General features: G+C 36.2%; 1 protein-coding gene across 1 annotated transcript in view; it reads right to left on the bottom strand.

Moving 5' to 3' along the window:
• The window catches only part of LOC131064804 (probable 4-hydroxy-tetrahydrodipicolinate reductase 1, chloroplastic), a 32,650-nt gene extending 15,896 nt beyond the window's left edge, over positions 1-16,754 (bottom strand). Inside the window, exons 1-4 of the mRNA XM_057999074.2 lie at positions 16,380-16,754; positions 14,459-14,696; positions 14,040-14,173; positions 13,845-13,919 (exon numbers count right to left, since the gene is read on the bottom strand). Coding sequence (XP_057855057.2) covers positions 13,845-13,919; positions 14,040-14,173; positions 14,459-14,696; positions 16,380-16,598 — 666 coding nt within the window. The 5' untranslated portion in view covers positions 16,599-16,754. The remainder of the gene's footprint in view (positions 1-13,844; positions 13,920-14,039; positions 14,174-14,458; positions 14,697-16,379) is intronic.
• Between the last annotated feature and the right edge of the window lie 4,886 nt (positions 16,755-21,640).

Raw genomic sequence — 21,640 nt, 5'->3', positions numbered from 1 at the left:
CCTGAAATATACTTCTAGTGAAGCTCTAAAATTGCAGGGTTTTTCTAATTCAGATTGGGCAGGATGTGTTCCTAACAGGAAAAGCACTTCAGGACATTGTTTCAATCTAGAATCAGCTATGATTTCCTGGTGCAGCAGAAAACAATCATGTGTTGCTCAGAGTACAGCTGAAGCGGAATATGATGCAGCTTGTGTGGCTGCAAGAGAAGCAGTGTGGCTTCGCAAATTGCAGGTTTGTTTGGGCAGCCTTTGGAACCTACAGTGATTCTTTGTGATAACCAAAGTTGTGTAAAGCTTTCAGTTAATCATATTTTCCATGATAGATCCAAGCATGTGGAAATAAAATATCATTACTTGAAAGATATGGTTCAAAGGAAAACAGTGGAGCTCAAGTACATTTGCACTGCAGAGCAAACAGTGGATATTCTCACCAAGCCACTTCCTAGAGTGAAGTTTTGTTATTTCCGAGACAAGCTTGGTATTGTGGAGAATGATGCTCTTGCTCAGAGAGAATCTCAGCTGTAATGAATCTTTTACATGTTGTTAATGAGTTCTTCTCTGTGAAGGAGAAGTTCGAGGTGAAATCCCTTGTAATGCACTTTTCTCTGTGACAAAGAAATTTGAGGTGAAAGCCCTTGAGGCTCTTTTCACTAATGGGAGTAGCCATAGTGAATGTCATGTTGAGACTCCATGACAACATCACGTTGAGTGACTCCGTGATGAGAGCTTGTGTTATTTCACTCATGGGAGTAGCCATGGTGAACATCATGTTGAGTGAATCCATGATGCTTATCACGTTCAGAGAATCCATGATTAATTTTTGTCGTGATTGTCATGTTGAGAGATTCCATGACTTGAATATCAGTGATTGATATCTCCCTTGTTAAGAGGGAGTGTTAATGTGTGTAACTTCGTGAGACATCATTTCATACAATGTTTGTGAGATATGTATTGCTGATTGTTCGTGATAATTCTGGTTTTTTTAATATCCATCACCGCATATATATATGTTGTTCACATCTATTCGTGGAAGTATTGTGCGTTGGCTGCCGTTACATCTGATCTGGATTCCATGGAAGTATTGTGTGTTGGCTGCCGCGTTACCATCCGATCTGGATTCCATCCGTTGTCCTCTTCTCTTGATGTCGATCATGTAACTGCCGTCTTTACCTTGAGCATGGTCTTTCATCTTCACTCCGTGAAGAGTTATAATTCTTCGATTCATTTTATATATCTCTATGTTCCGACTGTGACGGTGTTCAGGCATTCTATCTATGCTATGTATTTTGGTGACTAAGTTCGAAGGAGGTATTCAGTAGTGACTAAGTTCGAAGGAGGTATTCTTCAATAGCTTCCGTGTATTGCTCGATCCTTTCTATATAACCTTTGTATGAATGATCAATGTGCAAGATATATATATGTTGTAAAGGAGGATATATGTGGTATGCATTGTAGAAGTCATTTTTGACTTATTTCATTGGTTGTTAAATTGATAACAATCGTATCTTACTGAGTGTATCAGCTTTGTATCAGACTTGTTTTGATAATAAAGATATTTTTTAGTGTGGCTGGGTTTTTCACCCTCAAGTGGAGGGTTTTCCCAGGATAAGTTTTGTGTCTTTGTGTTCTTGTAAGAATTCTTAAGTCTGATTTCTGAGTTTTTAATCTTTCTGGTTCTAAATTTAACAATTCGGACCATGGCTGTCTCTGATATTCAATATGACATACAATTAATAGTATATGTTCCAATCGCTGACCCGATTGAAGATCTGTTGTTCCAGTTATGACTCTATAAGTATGCAGAGATGTCTTCCTTGGAATTGCTGGTAATATGCAATGTCTTGTATGCTCCGGCTGTAATGATAACCTGAAACGCTATTTCTGATCTGTGTATTACACATGCGATGAATGAAGATGATGCTGTTCCTGATTTACTTAAAATACCTGCAACACAGTGCTGGCTTCTCTGATCTGGAACGTATTCTATGTGCAACCAATCTGTTGCCTCCAGGTCAATCCCATCCGAATAGGATAAACTTCCTTTCTAATGGAGGAATTAATTCTTCTTATATCTAGCCAAGATGAAGCGATAAGTCACATCTCACGTCCTTTCATGTTGTCATCTTTCATAACTATCACTAATCGCACATCTTGAATTTAGCCGATCTTGTCTAATAATCATATTCGTTTATTATTTGATTCTTCTTGTGTATCACTGTCTTGATGTACCTTCAAATGCAAAAATATCTTACCGGTAGTTAGTGTAATGATATTTGATATCATACTTGGTTGATCTCCTTAATCATAGCATAATCGTGATTTCCTCATATCCAAGTGGTTATTAATTATTATTGCTACTCAATGTATTTGCTGGTCATTGATTGTCTTGAATACGAATGCTAATAAATGTGTTACAACCTAATTATCAAACACTGCCACTGATGATCATCGATGTATGAGTCCATGTAATTACTTTGGCTTTGGACAGTTGTATTACTATTTCTAAACTTAAATATATTGGTCACTTTTCCCTTGTATAATTACTCTTTTTTTAATTGCCTATTGTTTCTTTTAGTTATTGCTGTGAAATATGGTGTGGTCTTCAAAGACTATGCTCATTGTTCCATACTTAATGGTCATTGGCCATCTTTAGACTGGTCTTTAATCAAATTATAGTCTTTAATCACAGCTGTCTCACTTAACAAATATTTGTTGTTGTTGTCCATTGTCTATGGGTTTAGATGGGGACATCACAGATATTGTACAACCATCCATACATGATTGTTCTAGAAAAACAAGATGTGCTAGAAAATGGCATTGTTCAATACAATAAATTAAGGAGACCAAGGCATAGAGAACACATCTCACAGTTGATTGGGCTACAAGGACAACTCCCAAGCAAAGCAAAATGGGTTTCAAAGGATATTGTGTGGAAGAGATTCCCGCATTTGGTTAGTCCTTGAGCTTTCGAAGACCAAAAGCCTCCTAGTTGGTGAAGGTACAATCCAAACATCTGTTCAAATGATGCTAGAGTCTAGACCAGTAGGGTCATGAAAAACCACTCCGCCAAGGAGATTAGGACTTGAAGATGAGAAACCAACATAAAGCATGATGTTACGATGCAAACAAGGTTATTATCAAGTCAAGGGAGTGTTTGAGGTGATCCAAAAAATATCAATAATCTGTCTAGCATGTTGTGATTTCTACCCCAAGTAGAAAACCAAAAATAACAAATTTGCCACTTGGTACAAGTGGTGAAAATGTGATCTACGATAGTGAATGTACAGAAAATGCAGCAAATGTACTGAACACCACAGCTATTGCAAACTACTATGGCAAAAGCACAATAGTCTTGTTGATGTGTTTTTTAGACACTTCAAACATAGAATAAAATACCAAAAGTATTCTATCCTCTCTTGATCAAAATCTTACTGGATGCTAATTTGAATGATCAACCAAGATGACTCCAAGGTTTTTATAGTCAGGTCTTAACATGTAGATAGCTCAATTGGTTGTTGTGATTGCTGGTAATCCAAGGGGACTTACATTGAATGCTTGAATGTTGAACGTTTGGATGTTGCTGAAACTTAGATTCTAACTTTTTGCTTGGAAAATAAAATGGCAAAAGACATAGGGTTCGAGGACTCTATTCTAATCGTAAGAATATAGGAACGATGGACAATCTTTGGTGAAACTCGACTAAGCCTTGCTTTGACATGCAAGGCAACAACTCCATAAAACTTAGTGTGATCTTCTAAGGTAAGTACATGATGTTCAAATCACTATCAACAACAAGGATACCATCCAGGCAATGCATATCAAACTATGAATAGCAATTGAAGTTAGACTTATTTAAGGATTCCAGTTGACCACACAAGGCAAACTTACAATCAGCAAATTGCTAGTGGTGTGGATATATGACTTTCACCATTGATCATGCACAAAGTTCTTTCATTCATCTAAACAATCATGAAAATGAATTGAGAAGTAGAGGCCATGCAATTTGTTGAAATAACACATTAAATTCACCATAGCTTCAATGAAATCATATGCTTTTTACAACAAAGTCTTAGCAACAATTTTTGCCTTCTCCTAATCTAACTTTTATCCTAATGATCTAACTCTTGATTGCTATCTATGAACTATTATCTATTACTCTACTCTTGTTGTCTTCTATAAACCCTTTACAAATGAGAGATTTGGGCCTTTTATAGTGCTCTCAATACAATTCAATGGCTCAAATTGATTCACAATCAATGGCCAAGATTACAACATGAAAACCCTAATTAGGGTTTGTTACAACAAACTCCTTCTAACCAATGAGAAAATTACACTTAGGTTCAATATTGAATGTGAACCAATGAAATCTGAGGGTAGGTAGCTCAAAGTTTGTGCCTCCATAGGATGAGTCAGATGCATTGCATCTAGACATGTTGATGTGGAGCCTCTTGATTGGTGGAATGATGACAAGGACGCCACCTCAGTTTGCACTTGTAGACTTGATAGATCAATACAAGGTGTTTGAACAATATCTCTTGATACTCAACATTATTCAATTTGCTCAACGTAATGATGATGATTGATCTTCCCTTATTCATGATCTTAATCTTGTCATTCCTTGGTGTCTTTCTTGACTTCATGTTGTGGAATCCTTAATTACTCATCACCTCCTTGTAGTGTAGACCTTGCGTTGATGTTGTCTTGTTGTTGAACCTAAGTCCTTCATCTTTGCAATGTTTTGAATCTTCTTCCATGCTTTTGAAACTCCTTTACATTGTATCAGTTCTCTTTGTCAAATTCAAATCTGATGTTGGCGGCTTTTGTAAGGTCATTCGTAGTAGATGATCAAATTGGTCAACCTTTGATTGCCTTACCCCATCAAAGTGAATCGGTCTTTTGGGCTTCACTCGTACTAAAGTCATTTGGAAGATTGAATTTCACTTGCCTCACCTTATTAAGACCAATCAGCCTTAATGGCTTCGTGTAGCAAATGATGGAATTGCTCAACTTTGGGTCTCCTTTTTGCACTAAGGAAAAATCGGCTGTAGATGCTTCATTTGTATGAGTTGATCAGATCTGATCAAACTTTGATTGTTTTGTAGCTCCTAGATGAATCGGCTTTAAGGGCTTGGTTGGCAAGATCCGTTTAATTATATGAGATTGCCCTTCTTCACCAAGACTGATCGGGATTTTGCTCTCCATTTGTACCATTTTCACCTTGCCAAATCTAAACTTGGAGTGGCGGCTTTTGTAGGATCATTTGCACAAGACAAGATTTGACAAACATATCACTTATCTTCTTTAGTATCAATTCTCACATTGCAAATCGGTGATTTTGTCTTCATTTGTACAAAATTGGTGATTTGAAACCCTCTCACTCATTTGAAATTATCCAATTTTGGCTTAAGGTGGTGGCACTTGGAGCATGCCTTTTGAATCCTCCTTGATTTGTGTTTGCCTAGATACTCCTCCAGTCTTTGGGGCTGCAATCTATCTCCTGTGATTTCAACAACAATAGAAACAGAATTTGATAATTAAAAGCCCAGAAATGAATTATCCTAAAGCAATCATAATGTTCAAAACTCTACATATGTCTGATCTGAACCTGCACTAAAAAGGAGTTAACCTAAATCAGGTCTGAGATTGCTCGGAAATTCACTCTAAGAGGTGATTAAATTCACCTTAATACTGTTTGATTGAACTTGATATGGTTGATATCGCTCTTGGTGGCTGATCAAATTCGTTGGTATTGCTTGAATTCCAACCTCAATGCTTGATTAAATCTTTATCTCTGCTCTGATTTTAAATCTCCAGTGTTTTATTTATATGACATGTTTTTTATTCAAAAGCCAGCTTTCTATCACCTTAGAGCCACACCTTGCCTTTTGTTTGATCGTGGCATGTGCTGGGGATATTAGGGATCAAAAGAAATGGTGAGGTGGATGCTCCTTTTTTCTTTAAAATGCCTTAAAACTTTTACCTTCATCTTAGACTTTGGTGGGGACCAAGCAATGACATGGCAAAGAGGGAGAAGAATGTGAGGTGTTGTGGGTTGAAAGTGAAGAGTGGTAAGGGAAGGTGCCACGTGAGAAAGGAGGTGTTGTGGGTTGTAAGTGAAGAGTGGTAAGGGAAGGTGCCACGTGAGAAAGGGTAGTAGAGGATGTTGGGGGAAAGGGAGACATAAGGGATATGGATGTGGGGGATGTAGGGATGGGTAGGACATACCGTGGGTAAGGTAGATGGAGGATGTGGGAGGTATAAGGGGTAATGAAGGGAGTTAGGTTATGGAAGGAGAGTAAAGTGGAGCGGGAGGTATAAGGAGTAGTAAAAGGGTAAGCTAGGATGGGATGGGGGTTAGGCTAAGGAAAGGAAGGTGGGTTATGATAGGTAAGCTTAGGGGAATAAGAGGGTAAAGGGTATGAGGTGTGGATGGGTAGGTTAAGAGGTGTGAGATATAGGTTAGGGAATGGAGGGTATGAGAGGTAGAAGAAAGGTAGGATGTGGGGATAAAGGTTAGAGGAAGGTAGGGTGAATGGAAGGAGAGGTTTAGGGAAGGCAAGTTAGGAAATGGAAGGAGATGGGAATGGAAGGTATGAAGTAGAAGGTGTAGGTGAGGTGGTGAGGTGGAAATGTAGATGGAGGATAGGAAGGTAGGTGGGTTAGAAGGTATGGTAAATGAAAGTTGGGAGGTGTAAGGGTTGGAATAAAAGTAGGTTATGGGGTGAGGTGGAAGCAAGGGTGTAGGGATGAAATATTAGGAAGGTGAGGTGGAGAGGGATGAATGATGGAGAGGTAATGAAAGGAGATGGGAGGGAAGTGATCAGACTTGGGCATCCATTGGTAGTGTTGGGAGAGGCAGGTCGGATGCTTTGGAGGGCAAAGGAAGTGTTGTATCTCACTTCATCTTAAAAAGAGAGACTTGATCAGCTCCTAAGCAACTACAAATAAAAAGGCTAAAAGCAAAGACATCACAGCTACAAACGACTAAGCTAAGACAACTAACCTAGAAAGCAAAAAAAGTGGGGGTCCCCATTTACAATGGGGCAATGTGTGAAAATGTCACAACAAGTCCATTTGTCAAAAGCAGCAAAATGCCAGAACATCACCATGGAGGCAAAGAATGGGAAGGGTCTTGGAACTTGTATCAACTCATTTAGCATTCATTCTTCGATTTTGGCACCATCAGAGGATAGAGGAGTAGGATGTAATGCATAAAAATGAACTTGGGCAGGTTGACTCATGTCAGAACCTTTGTTTTCATTAATTTGTGAAATTGCAAATGAAGAAAAAAAGGTTTGGAGTTGCAAGCTTTCTTACCAATTGTGAAGGAGATTTGTATATGATGTATGGCTCCAATGTGTTGGTGATTTAAAACCTATTTATTGACTAAGATAGTGATATGAGGAGGACAATGCTCGCTCTTGATGCATTTTTCCCTTTAGGGTTTCTCTAGGTTAATCTTTGTGAATGGGATCTTGTTTGTGTTTCCTTTCAAGTTTTTGCTATGTCTTCATTTTCCATTACATCTACATCATGATGATCAAATGGCACTAAATAATGCATCTTCTTAAAATGTAGAAACAACAGTTAGAAGGTTGCTTGTTGAGTTGTCAAGTTGATATCCGTTTGAGGTGAGCTCAAGAAGAATATTTCCTAGGTGTTTATAGTTCAAATAGGTAGCACACATTATGGTAACAATCTCTTGCTCTCTTCCCTTTTCTCTCTTCCTTGCTGGCTTGCTTTCTCATGGGTTTTTCAGTTAAGTTAGCATTTCATCCTGTAGGCATAATTTTTCCATTTACTACAAAAAGAAAGGAGTAGATCTAGGTTCTCTCAACTGATTTCATAAAGTACAGATCATTACCATAGACACACGTGTGGCTCACACTGCCAATTTTATTGGTTAGGATTTTGGCTATTGTCTTAGCCATAGATGCACTACTCAACAAGTAGTTAAAACTCGTCAAGTTTTTTTGCCTGGCGAGTAAATACGACTTTTACTCGCCGAGTTTTTGGCGAGTTTTTTACAAAAACTCGATGAGTTTCTATAAAAAACTTTGGCAACACTAAAAAAAGAGGCCCAAACATGTCAAAAAATAATCTATTTTTGTTTTTTCAAGTCAGTTTCATTCTCTTCATCAGAATATATACATGAAATATGACATTTTTGGCAGGATGTTTGAGAGTGGTTTCAGATCTCTAGGAGTTAGAATGCAAATCCTAGGTTTTAGAAGATCTTTTAATTTTTTAGACTTAGTCAAATTTCAGTAATCAGTATGCTCCTATCGACATTCTTTCGCTCTCTCTGTCTCACTTTATCTGCCCCGAATTTTAGACCTATCTATCTCCCTATCACTTTTCCTCTATCCCCCTCTCTACCACTCACCATCTCACTCTCTCCTCTCTCCCCCAAAATCTAGACCTATCTCTCTACCCCTCTCTTTCTCACCCTTAGACGTCGGGGAGGGGTGCTACCCTCAACCTAATTTTAATTTGCAAATGCTTGGTGGCAAAGTTGGGGTGGAAATACCCCAACTCTCAGAAAAATTGCCCTCTGATTCTTATGTCAACCTTGTAGTTCATCCAGTTGTGAGTGCAATTGGAGCTTGTTTGAGGCCATCGACACGAAAAAGAGGAGCAAGTTAGCTCAAAAACGCCTCAATGACCTTGTCTTTGTGCAATATAATCTTTGGTTGCGCATAAGGAAGTGTAGCGTCATAAATTGTACACCCTTAATTGGGTGGTATAATTCCACGCTTAGGTTAGCACCCGCCTTAGTGTGTGCATTTTGCATTTCAAGTTCCCTTTAAGCATTTAATTAATTAATTTAATTAAATCTAAAGCCTCCTCTTATCCCTCTACACATCATAAAATTGGGCCCTTTACCCTAAGTGTGACCCTTTTTATTTTATTCTCCCAGTTAATCATTTAATCAAATACCCTAATTATGTCCTATTTCGACCTTCAAGCCCTGATTTTGTATATCTAGACATCTCAAATTTCCACATACTCCTGGAATTTGCTTTAAAATCACAATATCTTGCTTCCCCGAAAAAATTGGCAAAAAAGTTGGTCGGACCATTTGTTCGGACCATGTTGGTACCAACATGGTCCCGACTTTTTCTCCCCGAATTTCGAGAGCATGTTTTGGCAGTATTTTAACATTCAAATCCAAGAGATTATCAAAAAATATCATTTCTAAGTCGGCCTATGGCACAAAACAAAGTTAGGGTTTCTAGAAACCCTTTTCTTTCCTCATTTGAAGATCTAAGATCCAGCGATTGAAGGAGCTTCTTATGCAGCGAAAGTGCAGATTTTATGAAGTCTACAATAGCAAACTAAGCATGCATCAAGTCTACATCAAGCATTTTCAACACCCTTTAGGATCTTTGAAGACATTGAAGAATAATAGATCACCGACTGATGATTGGCTTGTACCTCTCCCTTAGGGTTTGGTATGGTTTCATGTTATTTTCATGTCTTTGTATGAGCTTCAATAACATTCATTTTCAAATTTACATTCATGCTTTAGATCCATTGTGGCATTTGTGATTTAAAGCATTTGCATTTACACTCACAATCATTTAGGGTTTACTCTCCAAAGCGTAGGGTAGAACTCTAGATTTGCTTTCTTGTTCATTTAGGATCTTGCACACACACAATATTCTTGTACACTGTAATGTCCCCTCTCAGTTGAAGCTCAAAAAGTTACTTTGCTAAGTCTGCCTGTAGTTGTACGTCTCCCAAACTTAGCCATTTTGTGAATTAGAAGGAGACAAGAACATGGGGCCCTTTTCACTTAAGTGAATTCATATTGTTCAGTCATCAATTGGGGTCGCTTTTGACATTTAATTATTCATAACTCATATGAAAGGGGGGGGCATTGAATATTCAATATTGGATATTTGTTAGTGGCAAAACATAAATATCATCGCCTGATTTGTAGGAGTTTAGGGCGAAAGTCTTTTTAGGGTTATTTGCCTTTAAAAGTCGGCCAGCAAGAGGGAGGCGATTCATTGTCTTGTATTATCATTTTATTTATCTTTCTCTCCACAATTCTAGGATAACAACCCCAAGGAAAAGGCAGCTTGGACGGCCACCCAAAGTCTGCATGTTAGTGTAACTGCGTGGGATCAGCATTCAGCATCAGTGGAGGGTCGTAGTAGTTTAATCAGCCATGAAGTTCAGGGTTTAGAAAGTCTACAACTCATTTCAGACTTCCAGAAGTCATTGAGTTCTCAAAGCTTCATGAAGATTTCAGGGATACAAACAGCTAACAACAGATGCTATGTTTTGTGAGTGCTTTTGTGAATATGTAATAAGGTGGAACCTGTCTTCAGACAATAAATTTCTTTATGGTTCTATTTATTCTGTTTTCGGTTTATTTCCAGAAATCTGAAAATCAATAAAAAATTTCTTTGCTGCATCTAGTGTGTAGAGTTCTGTTTGTTTTTTATTGCCAAAGCATATTTCACACACACAATTTATTACATTATCGATTATTTGTGGAGGTGGAAATCACCAAAACAAGAGGTTTGACGAAGGCAAAACCCTATATAGCCACCTAGATACCCTTTTTCAAGTTGCAAGTGCAGAAATCTGGCAGACGCATGAATTTCGGGACCAACGGAAGACACAGAGACAGTCTCAGGGGCCTAAATCAGATCTCAGATTTCAGAGACAGGGGTTTGGCGCCCTGGGATAGGACCAGGGCATGGCGCCCTAGTCCCCAGGGTTTTTCAGTTTCAAGTACTAGATCTGCATATCAAACCCTCGGGACCTCAGATCCTAAAGATCAGCTTTCTGTGAGCAAAAGGACAAGGGCACCCAACGCCCTAGGATCTGACAATTATGCATCAATTTCAGCAGCAGGTGCACCTCTAAACTCATTCCCAACTCTTCTTTCCGTCTCTCATTTTAAGTTTGTGTCAAATCTGCATTTTCAGTTTAGTGTGCATTGTTTCTTATCTCCTAGTAAGTTGGTTGTTGCATTGCATCTTACACATCTACTCCTCATTTACAGCAAAGGAATAGAAACCCTAAGAGATATTCCTTGAGCCTCTCTTTCCTACAAGAAGTAGTCAAAGTGAACTATCTCCCTAGGCTCTTTCGTATTCCACTGTGTTTACATGAGAGTGGGATTAGGTCTAGCTACTTGGTTCCATTTTTATGCATCACGGGAAGGTAGAGGAAGCACCAGCTGGTCCAATTGATTTGGATGATATAGATCCTTACAATGACTGGATATCACAGGAGCGGCCTCCATTGTTCATAGAGGATGACATCAATGATTTGGAGAGGTAGGCTACGGAGGAGGAGGGGGGTGGATTTGGTTTCACACTGGATGACATTGAGGAGGATGAGGAGTCATTGCCAATGCCAAGTGCAGCTAGAGACAGAGCTGCATCTAAGATGGAGGATGAGCCACAGCTTGAGCCAGTCATATCGAGCAAGGAGGCACAATCACGCCCACAACAGACTTCTAGGACTAGACCCTCTAGTTCTACCTCTCCCTTAGTTTTTACTAGAGTTGGGAAGAGGAAGATGTAATTGTATTGATTTATTTACTTTTAGTTCTACAAAAACTACTTACTATTTTGCTTCCAGCCATCAGCATTCCTCATAAGGATGAGATTTTGTACTCACTTTGCATTTAAATATATCTAGACTCAGCTTGTTTCTTTTGTGTTCTCATTTATCGACTCATGGGATGCATCTTCCCATTGAATTTTGCAAAAAAAATGCATTTCTAATTAAATTTAAGCAATTTTTTAAGTTGCTGAGTTTTTGCCAAGTACTGGCCAAGTTATTCCTGAGTTTTTTTTCAGGCCTTGGCGAGATATTGCTAATGGCGAGTAGTTCAACTATGGTCTTAGCCATAGGAACCACAACCATAGGTTTTGCATCACCTTTTCTTGGCTGCCATACCATGTCTAGAGACTTTGTCGGAACTTAAAACTATATTATACTCTTTCCTTTTTGAGGTGTAGAGTTGAGGGTTCTTGCGCTAGAGATTCCACTAATCCTACTAGGCCTTTGATCTTCTATAGCTGATAAATAGCATATGCACCCTTGAGTGTCAGAAGCATGCCCAGATCCCACGCCTCTCTACAGCCCTGGTATAATGGTTACGCTATCAAGCTTTAGGGTGGTGAAAAGGGTCCCTGTCTTTACATGGAGACACATAATTGTATATTTAATTATGATGTACAATGTCCACGGAAGGACTTGACTCCATGGAACTCTCATTCAATCTTGATTTATATTACAGGCAGGTTGAATATTCTGATATACTAACACATCAGACTGTGAAGAGCCAACTGGGTAGAGAGTGAATCTTGATTTCAAGCACCAACGAGGGTTATCCATGAATGTTTTAGGCAAATATATTAGTTTGAATTATTGCCTGTTGTACTGGTTTGAATAAAACCAGTGTAAGCACTTTAAGGCATAAAAGAGATGTCAGCTCTGCGTTGCCAGTCCCCAAATGGTATAGTGATAGAATCTAGACCGAGCAAAGGCTACACACTAACAATGAGGTTGGTTAACCCTGATGGATTTTCATTGGCAGGTGCAGACCACAGTTTAAATATATCCACAAGCAGATGTCTTTTGCATTTGCTTACCTCATCGGTTACAGTATTACATGTTAAATGGGAAAATTAATATGTGTTCCTTGTTTATTAGAAGCTTGCATGTGTTTACTTGTACTTTTAAATGGCTGAAAATGTTGGAGCATGAAAGAGTATTGAATTGGTAACATTGAAATGATGTGGTGCTCTCTGTTTGTCCACTACAATAGAGTGCACAGTACTTTACACTAAGCATGCAAAGCATTTTTGCCACAAATTCATCAATCTATCAAATCCTGCTTTCTTTTGGCTGAAATAATTGTTATTTTGAATTTCACCATTTAACAGGTCATCCCCTCCAGCCCAAGTTGAAAAGAGAAATAATAAAGAAAACATGAAACCATTATCAAATACTGGCAACTTTCTATCCAACAAAAAGTAATTATACTAAAGTGAACAAATGTAAGTGTATTGATCCTATTTTTGTGGACAAGGAGTTTAAAGCCTTACAAGAGTAGTAAGTCACAATACTGTACTCTGAATTTGATATGGCCAATTTAGGGTTCTAATGCCCTTCAAAACAAACTATTAACTCTAAAGAATCATGAAACATTTAAAAACTGACTTAAGTGATCTGCACAGAAGATAATTTGATTTTCTCTCCATCAAAATGAAAAGCACTAGATTGAGTTTCATTCATTCATTTGATAGCCAAATATATTTTTTTAATTTCAAAAAAACTTGGAATTGCATGATTCCATAATATTAGAGTATTGAATTCATCTTTTATCTTTTCCTCGATGAGTAAATGTATTTAATTGCAGAAATGATCATACTTGCTGACAAAAGTGGACGATAAATTGTTGAGCAGATTTAAGCTCAAAGCTCTCCAATTTTTCAACTTTTGCTAATAACAATGCAAATGTTCATATATCCCAAATTGTAACAAATCCACCACAGAATCTAATATTGATCTTGGTTGATCTTCATTCAACAGAGTGCAGGCTTTGTTTAATAAATGAAGTGGTAGATGGTGTAGGAAATAATAACCACAATGCTTAAGGTCAAAAAGTGATAAAACCTAGGACACAAATTATTGTTTTCGGAAAAGATATTTTTCCTCAAAAGGTGATCAGTCTTTTAATCACAATAAATAATTGTAAGAATCTATTATTTAGTGTAATAATTTTCTTATCGTACAACATCCTATATTATAAATAATTCAATAAGTATGAAAATACAATTATAGAGGTAGGTAAAGTGATAAATAACCTCGAGTTTGTAGCCTGAAAAAGCTTCAGGAAACTGCTCCGCCATGATCTCCATGGCTGCCTGAAAGGCAACCACCTAAAGAAATAGCAGCAAAATATTATCAAGAAGACTGTGCCAGGATGCAAATGTAATAAAGTGATTAAATGCATGGGAGAGGGACTCATTTCAGAAATAGCTGAATAAATAACTAATTACCTGCTTTCCCATCTGTGGCGCAATGACAGCATAGTTATTTGACTTCCGTACCACATCCAATAATTTTTCTCGGTCTCCTCCAGTGGTGCCCATTACAAATGGCACACCCATTCTACAATAAAGTTCCGCATTTTCTACACATTTTATGGCAAGAAACTGGACTAGGTCACTAGCATATATATTTTATCAAATATATAAAAATTATGTCTATGAATTTTCATCTTACTGATAGTTAACTAGTTACCAGTTATCTTCACATGAACTTGGAAAGATTAACCTTTCATAAAACATAAGAACAACTATTTAGAATAGCTCATAAGCCATATAACTTGAGCAAAAACATTCCCTTGCCAGAATAGTATGATGCTGAACTGTGTGCTTGAAACAATTTAGGGATAGAAAAGGTGAATGTCACTCACCATTCACAGCAGAAGGAACTGTGTAGTCGACTACAACTACATGAGGATAGTTCTGAAGGATCAAATCATAGACATCATCTTTTTCTGATGCACTGCGTACATCAACTTCTACATCCCCTATCTGGATCTTTTGATTCCCAAGATGAGGACTAGTGAGAGACAGAGGAACAAGCTGAAGACCAGCAGAGAGTGCTGCTTCTGCAACTGCTCTCCCCATGTTTCCAGCACAGCCATTTACCTGCCAGAAAATCAATGCTCGAGATTTCAATTAACCCGAGCAAATATAGGCTGAAACACAATTACTCCGATCCTCAAAATCACAGCAGCCATTCCAAAAGTGTCCTTTGATTAGAAGACAATAATATGAACCACCAACCCTAAAGAAAATGTAATTCAAAAGGATAACAATATCCCCGTCCCAATCCCCAGGAAAATACAGTGTAGAATCAAGAACTATATCCCCGTCCCAATCCCCATAACCACATCTTCTGGTGACTATACATATCTAAAATATAACCATAACTAATTCACTTACTCTCATACCTGATATAAATGGCACCTGCATCTGCATACCAGTGCCGGTAGTCTGATATCTCCAGGTGACTAGGCTTAAAAGCAATATGTTTCATGAAAGACTGCAAGGTGATGACACTAACTAAGATCGCCCAAGCTATAAGCATTACTTCTTGTTGCCTCTCAGGCTAGATGAACAATTAATAATGAGGGCAAAAAGGGTCCAAATAGCTAAATCAGGTAGATATTTATTAGAGATCTGAATTAAAAACAAATGGTGAGCCAACATGATGCAGGAGCATCCCTGGTCGATGAGCAATCTTGCATCAACCAAAAATGTTTGTTTTGAACAATTAATAATGAGGGCAAAAAGGGTCCAAATAGCTAAATCAGATAGATATTTATTAGAGATCTGAATTAAAAACAAATGGTGAGCCAACATGATGCAGGAGCATCCCTGGTCGATGAGCAATCTTGCATCAACCAAAAATGTTTGTTTCGAACAATTAATAATGAGGGCAAAAAGGGTCCAAATAGCTAAATCAGGTAGATATTTATTAGAGATCTGAACTAAAAGCAAATGGTGAGCCAACATAATCAGGTAACAATTATTGCATGTAGTGTGAAAATGAGATAATATTGGAGGTAACAATTATTGCAAGTTTTGCAATTACTCTATAAAAAGCCTTAAACCTTATATCCTAACAGCTTTAAAGAAAAAGCATACGGCGACAAAAGCAGTTGACGTTGTTGGAACAGGTTTTGGTGAAATTCCCAGAAGACATATCAGGTTTGCAAATAGAATATACAACACACAATATGCAATATACATTGCTGGAACAGGCTTTGCAAAATACCAAAAAATAAAATTTCGTAAACCCTAGAACCTACCAGCTTTCAGAACTCAACACTGTACTGAATCCGCAACTAACCTTGCTGGGAAAGGATTTTGCATAAAGACCAAATTAAGACTTAAAACTTAAACACTGAGTACAGCAATGAAACAGAAAAAATATTATAAATCATAATCTCAAACAATTGATAAAATACATATACAGTAATGAAATTCAAGTTACATTACAAAGAGGATTTTGCACGTTAACACAATGAAGGCATTAAACCTTAAACCTTACAGATTTCAAAACAGAGCATTTGGCAACGAAACCAGACTTACATGAACACAATAAGTTTTTGCAAGAAAACCCCGAAACTTGCCTTCCCAACCGAAACCCAGCTTTCAAATTACCATACGGAATAATGTGCATTATACATTCATAGACATGCTTTAGTGAGAAAAAAAAATAATTAACTTTGACAACACCCATAACACCTCATACAGAAATGAAATACGTTAAACCCTATACCCTACCAGCTTTCAAATACGGTATACAGAGTGCTCAGTGCTAACCATGACAGGAAATGAGGTTTTTGAAGCTGTAGAAGTCGAAGCATTCTCAAGTTTTTCAGCATTTGCAACGCACAAACAGGGGGATTTTCTCTTCACAGTTGACATCAGTGGACGGGCGTTTCTAGCGAACCGCCGGTACACTACTCTGCTGCATAAATGGTCTCTATTTTGCAGCCCTGTTAAAGAAATTTGAGGAGCATTGAGAGCCTTCGACAGCATTTTTCACATTCAGAATTCCTGAAAGAATTTAGCCGTGACTGAAAGCTTTTGTTAAAAATTTTGTCTTCGTTTTGTAGGAACTGCGTGCATAGAAACAATACGTTCAAAGTTTTCCAAGAGCTTTTCAAGGATTACGTTTCAATGAAGGATGATAGGTGTGATTTCAAGTGAGTTATGATTAATTTGTTGCTGGTTTATATATGTGTGGGGAGGGGTTTGTTTTCTTTCATTTCTAATAACAAGAGAAAAGAGAACAAGAGATGCAATAGGTCAGGTTCTCTCAAAAGTGTGATTAGTTTGGAATAGATGAAAGTAGAGATGAAGAGGAAGAGGGAGTAGAGAAGCAAAGGGAGATAGAAATGGAGAGATAGACATGTAGAGAGAAAGAGGCAAGGGAGAGATAACAATAGAGAGAAATAGATAAATTGTTAGAATTATAGAATGCCTCTAGACATAATAAAATAGTAAAATAAAAAAATACCATTTTTTAAATAGGGATGAATATCGAATATATAAATGTTAAAATTAGTTCTTCCCTCCTTATGTGCTTCTACTTCTTGGCAAAGATATTGCCACATTGTGACCCAATAATAGTAGGTGAAAGGAGTGATATTTGTAATGGTTGCTAGATATTGTGAAAGACAAAAGGGATTGGACATGTACTCTTGTGGTAACTTCATATCTAATGGCAATAGTTCGGTTTAAGGCTAGTAAAACATTCATTTTTTGCATTCAGTTTGCTAAGTGGCAGGTTCTCTAGTTGGGAGATGGTGTTTACTTTAGGGGCTCAATGCGAGAGGCCTCGTTTTTCTATGGAGATGACTAAGAATATTTTTATGAACAAGAAGGAAGGTCAAAAAAGGAAGTGGATGGTTTCAAGTGATGAGATGATTGTAGATATTATGACATTCTTGGAGTTCAAAATTATATACCTTGATCTTAGGCATTAGATGTTTCATATTTGAGAGCTAGCAAATGATCTTGATAGGGCTTTGTGTGTCAGTTTCAGTCTGCCTTGGAAAATTCTTTGTTGGCCCCAAGACATACATTAAGCAAAGGAATTATTTTGATGCGAATCAAATGGTTAGTTGTGCCTCCTTGCTATAAAATGTCATTGGTTCCTTCAATCATGACAATTTTGAAGATGTCATTCAGTAGGCCAAGGTTTCTATCACTATGTGATGGATGATAGATGCATGTGAGGAAGATGAGACGTATTTGTTTGTAAAAATTTGTGTAAGCGATTGTGAAGGATTAATTATGCCCTTCTCTAAATGTTGCAATAAGGATGTCTATGGAGGAGGAGGTAGTCTTCCCTCTTGGTAAGGGTGTTTCTTCTTAAACTTGCAATGAGATAAATTGTAGTGTTAAAAGGTTTGGCAATGGGATGAGGCTTATGCATTTTTCATTGAGCCCTAGTAGATTGCTCCTTTTGTTGTTGGGTAGATGCTCTTTCTTCATTTTGTTGGTTGGTCCATTGGTTTTGATGTAGTTGATAGTTTGTTTCATTTGCTAGACTTCATGGACACTAGTTTTTTTTCATCTAGTTTAGGGTTGGTGTCTCCACTACTTAACTATGTTTCTTAATTTATTAAAACTTTGTATTAGCTAGTTAAATATTTGCATCTATATCTCATCAAAATTTAAGATTTTATTTTATTTGACACTAATACCAAAAAGAAAGTTATTTTTTTCTCGTTAATTTTAAATCCCAATCAAATTTACTAAACTAAATTTACTATCACTTATACATTACAAAAACAAATTATTAAATTTAAATAATTAATATTATATTCACTCTTTTATTAAAATAATTAATTAATTATAAATGATCATATTTATTTATTTAATCTTTTCTTTAAAAAAATAAAAAAAAATCTTAAAAAACAAGAGCTGTGAGGCAGCATGAGTCCCTGCCTAGTGCCAAAAATAGGCAAAATTGATTTGTACAAATGCAGATGTTTGTGTAAAACATGGGGGAGGATGTTATTTTATTTTATAATATTATACAAGAATATTAAATATTGATATTAAAAACAATAATAACATTAATTGAAAAATAAATTCAATATTAACAAAAAAAATATTATATAAATTGAACATAAATACAATTAAATTCTGAAATAAATTAAATTTAAAAAATTAATACTATATAATTCAAGTAAAAAGTTCAAAATAAATTAAACTATATTAAAATTGATACAATTTACATTTTAACTTTTACATTAAAAAATACAAATAAAATCATAATAAAAAAGCTCAGGTAAAACCGGGAATAAATTGCAGGTAATTAAAAAAAACATTTTATACACATTTAATGCAAAACAACATGAGTTTTTTCAGTCAACCCATGGGTTTTCCGTTTTTGCCTATAAAGCTCATTAAACCAGGGATGTTGCCTCCTCCGAATCGAATAGTATTTATCGGCAGTCCTTGAGCCAGGGTTTGGAGAAGCTCTTTACGTACACACATCATGGTCTTGCAGATCGATAGTCTTGGTGAGGCCGCTGGTTGTAGATAGCGTGTAAATTCTTTTCAGAAACACAGGTAAAAAAATTTAGAATTGTGAAATTAATCATAGTTTCGAAAAAAAAAATAACGGCAACAACCAATGATAAAAGAAAAAACTAATTTCATTTTAATTATTAATTCTATTAAATAGCAAAACATTAGAAAATGTGAGAAAAGCCAAAAAATAATTAAATGTGATTGGTTGTCACGGATTTCAAAGCAAATTAATAGGCAGAGATGAAAACATTAGTTTCCGCCTATAGATAGGTGGGACTAATAAAGAATGAAGGGGCATAATTGTCCTTTCACCAACTTTGATTAAATAAATAAACCTCCATCCTTAATTAAAAAGCTATCAACTTAATTTATTTTCTTATAAAATTGCACAAAAGTATACATTCCACACAAAACCCTCCAAACAAAAAATATCTACAAATGAAAAAAGAATTGCTACAATAAATTTCCGACTGCTAGAATTTAAATATAATGAAAATAAATAACCACTTGAGCTCATGTAGCCAAAATAAGACCGCAAAATGAGCATTTTAAAATAGAATTTCCCTATATAAGCTAAAACAGCGTATGTACATATATATGGTCCATGCAAGAACTTAAACAAATCTGGTTGGATTCCTGTGCCAAAGAAAATTGTCAGTCAGCGGAGAGAAAGCAGGACCGTAAATGACATACGCGGTGTAACGAACATCCACTGACACGTTGGATTCGAACCTGCGCTGAATAAATTAAAAACATTATTAAAAAAGTAAATTCATTCATTCGCAGCTCCAGCAAAAGTTGGGTTCGGAACTCAGGGAGACCAAAAAAAACAAGCAAAGAAGCCCTTTCCAAGCCATGGCTGTAGCAAATGCTATGTTTACGGGAGTGCATGCTTTAGAATTGTGAAATCAATCATAGTTTCGAAAAAAAAAATTAACGGCAACAATCAATGATAAAAGCAAAAACTAATTTCATTTTAATTATTAATTCTATTAAATAGCAAAACATTAGAAAATGTGAGAAAAGCCAAAAAATAATTAAATGTGATTAGTTGTCACGGATTTCAAAGCAAATTAATAGGCAGAGATGAAAACATTAGTTTCCGCCTATAGATAGGCGGGACTAATAAACAACTTTTTGCAAAACATCTTTCACTTCAAATAAAATATACTTTAAAAAGGTTTGATCCTAAGATTTGACCATAAGACTTGAAAAAAAGTTCCTTAAGTCGAAAGTTTAATTCTAAATTTGCACATGGGCTTATGGACAAGATCTTTCATAAGCAACTTGATAAATTCTAAAAGTTCTCCCATAGACTCCACACGTCTAGAAAGGGCACGTCACAAGCATATTGTAACGTAATATACTGTATGTTATAATTTTGATAAAAATGTGTGAAAAAAAACATATGAATGGATGCAAATCTGTGAATTATTCCGTATTAATATTAATAATAGCTATTTATTTAATGTACTGACATCATGTAGAAATATGATTAAAAAATATAAAATAAACAAATAAAACTTGAGAAAAAAGTACATCGTATCATCAAAAATTTAATATTCTCACATTAAATAGAATTGAATGTATAAAAATGTGACTTTTTTTTTTTTTAGAAAATTTGATTTTTGCAACTACTATTTTCAATATCAATCAATAGGAAGAAAGAAAAATAACAATTTTTAATTAATTTTAAATAAAAATTAAATCTAAACTATAGAAATGTTACTCAAAAATTTTAATTCTGCAAAATAATTGGTTGAACTAATTAAAAGATTGAATGCATTAGTATCCTATTGTAGGGGGAACTAATAAGATGGAAATTGTTATTATAATGTAAAATTCATGGGAAGGAATGAATTTTTTCCTTAATTTTCATTATGTGAAATAAATTTTTTAATGAATAGGGGGAAGAGCACATCGCGTTCTATTAACCAATCACTCTTTGTGTATCCAACCTTCCAATTACTAATTTTAAAGGAGCCAAAAAAATGATAATGAAAAATTCATTAATAAGTTTCACATGTACCAATGATCGATCACTTTTTAGCTTTCTTTATCCATAATCGACCAATTTGTGCACCATTGCTCGAACATTTGTGTAAAACTACTGGGACATCTATCCACAAGTACTAACAATTTTGAGTGGACAATTATTGGAACATCTTTAAGTAAGTATCAGGCAACACTTTGAAATGTGTGATTTTTGTCCCCTGTGCGCATAATTGATCCCACAGTATGCGTCATTACTACCCAAAAGCCAGATGCTTAGCTATAAGCAGTTAAATCGCATACAAAAACGACAATAAAAAAAAATCGTCAAAATCCAATGTACTATTTAGGATCTGTGGGGGCACAAAGTTAGCTATAACCACTATTGGTACACTTCCCCTGTGTGCACCATATTCTATTGATTTAAAAATATATACATATGTCCACGAAAAAATATAGGAGGACACAAGGTCACTCCTTAGAGTCACACGTGTAGTGTCCGGAAAGCAAGATAATAGAAAAAACAACAAAGCTACTTGAGC

This window comes from Cryptomeria japonica, chromosome 1 (assembly GCF_030272615.1).
Source record: "Cryptomeria japonica chromosome 1, Sugi_1.0, whole genome shotgun sequence".
Taxonomy (NCBI): domain Eukaryota; kingdom Viridiplantae; phylum Streptophyta; class Pinopsida; order Cupressales; family Cupressaceae; genus Cryptomeria; species Cryptomeria japonica.
Note: the sequence above shows the minus strand (reverse complement) of the source record. Positions and strands in the feature narration are given on the sequence as shown.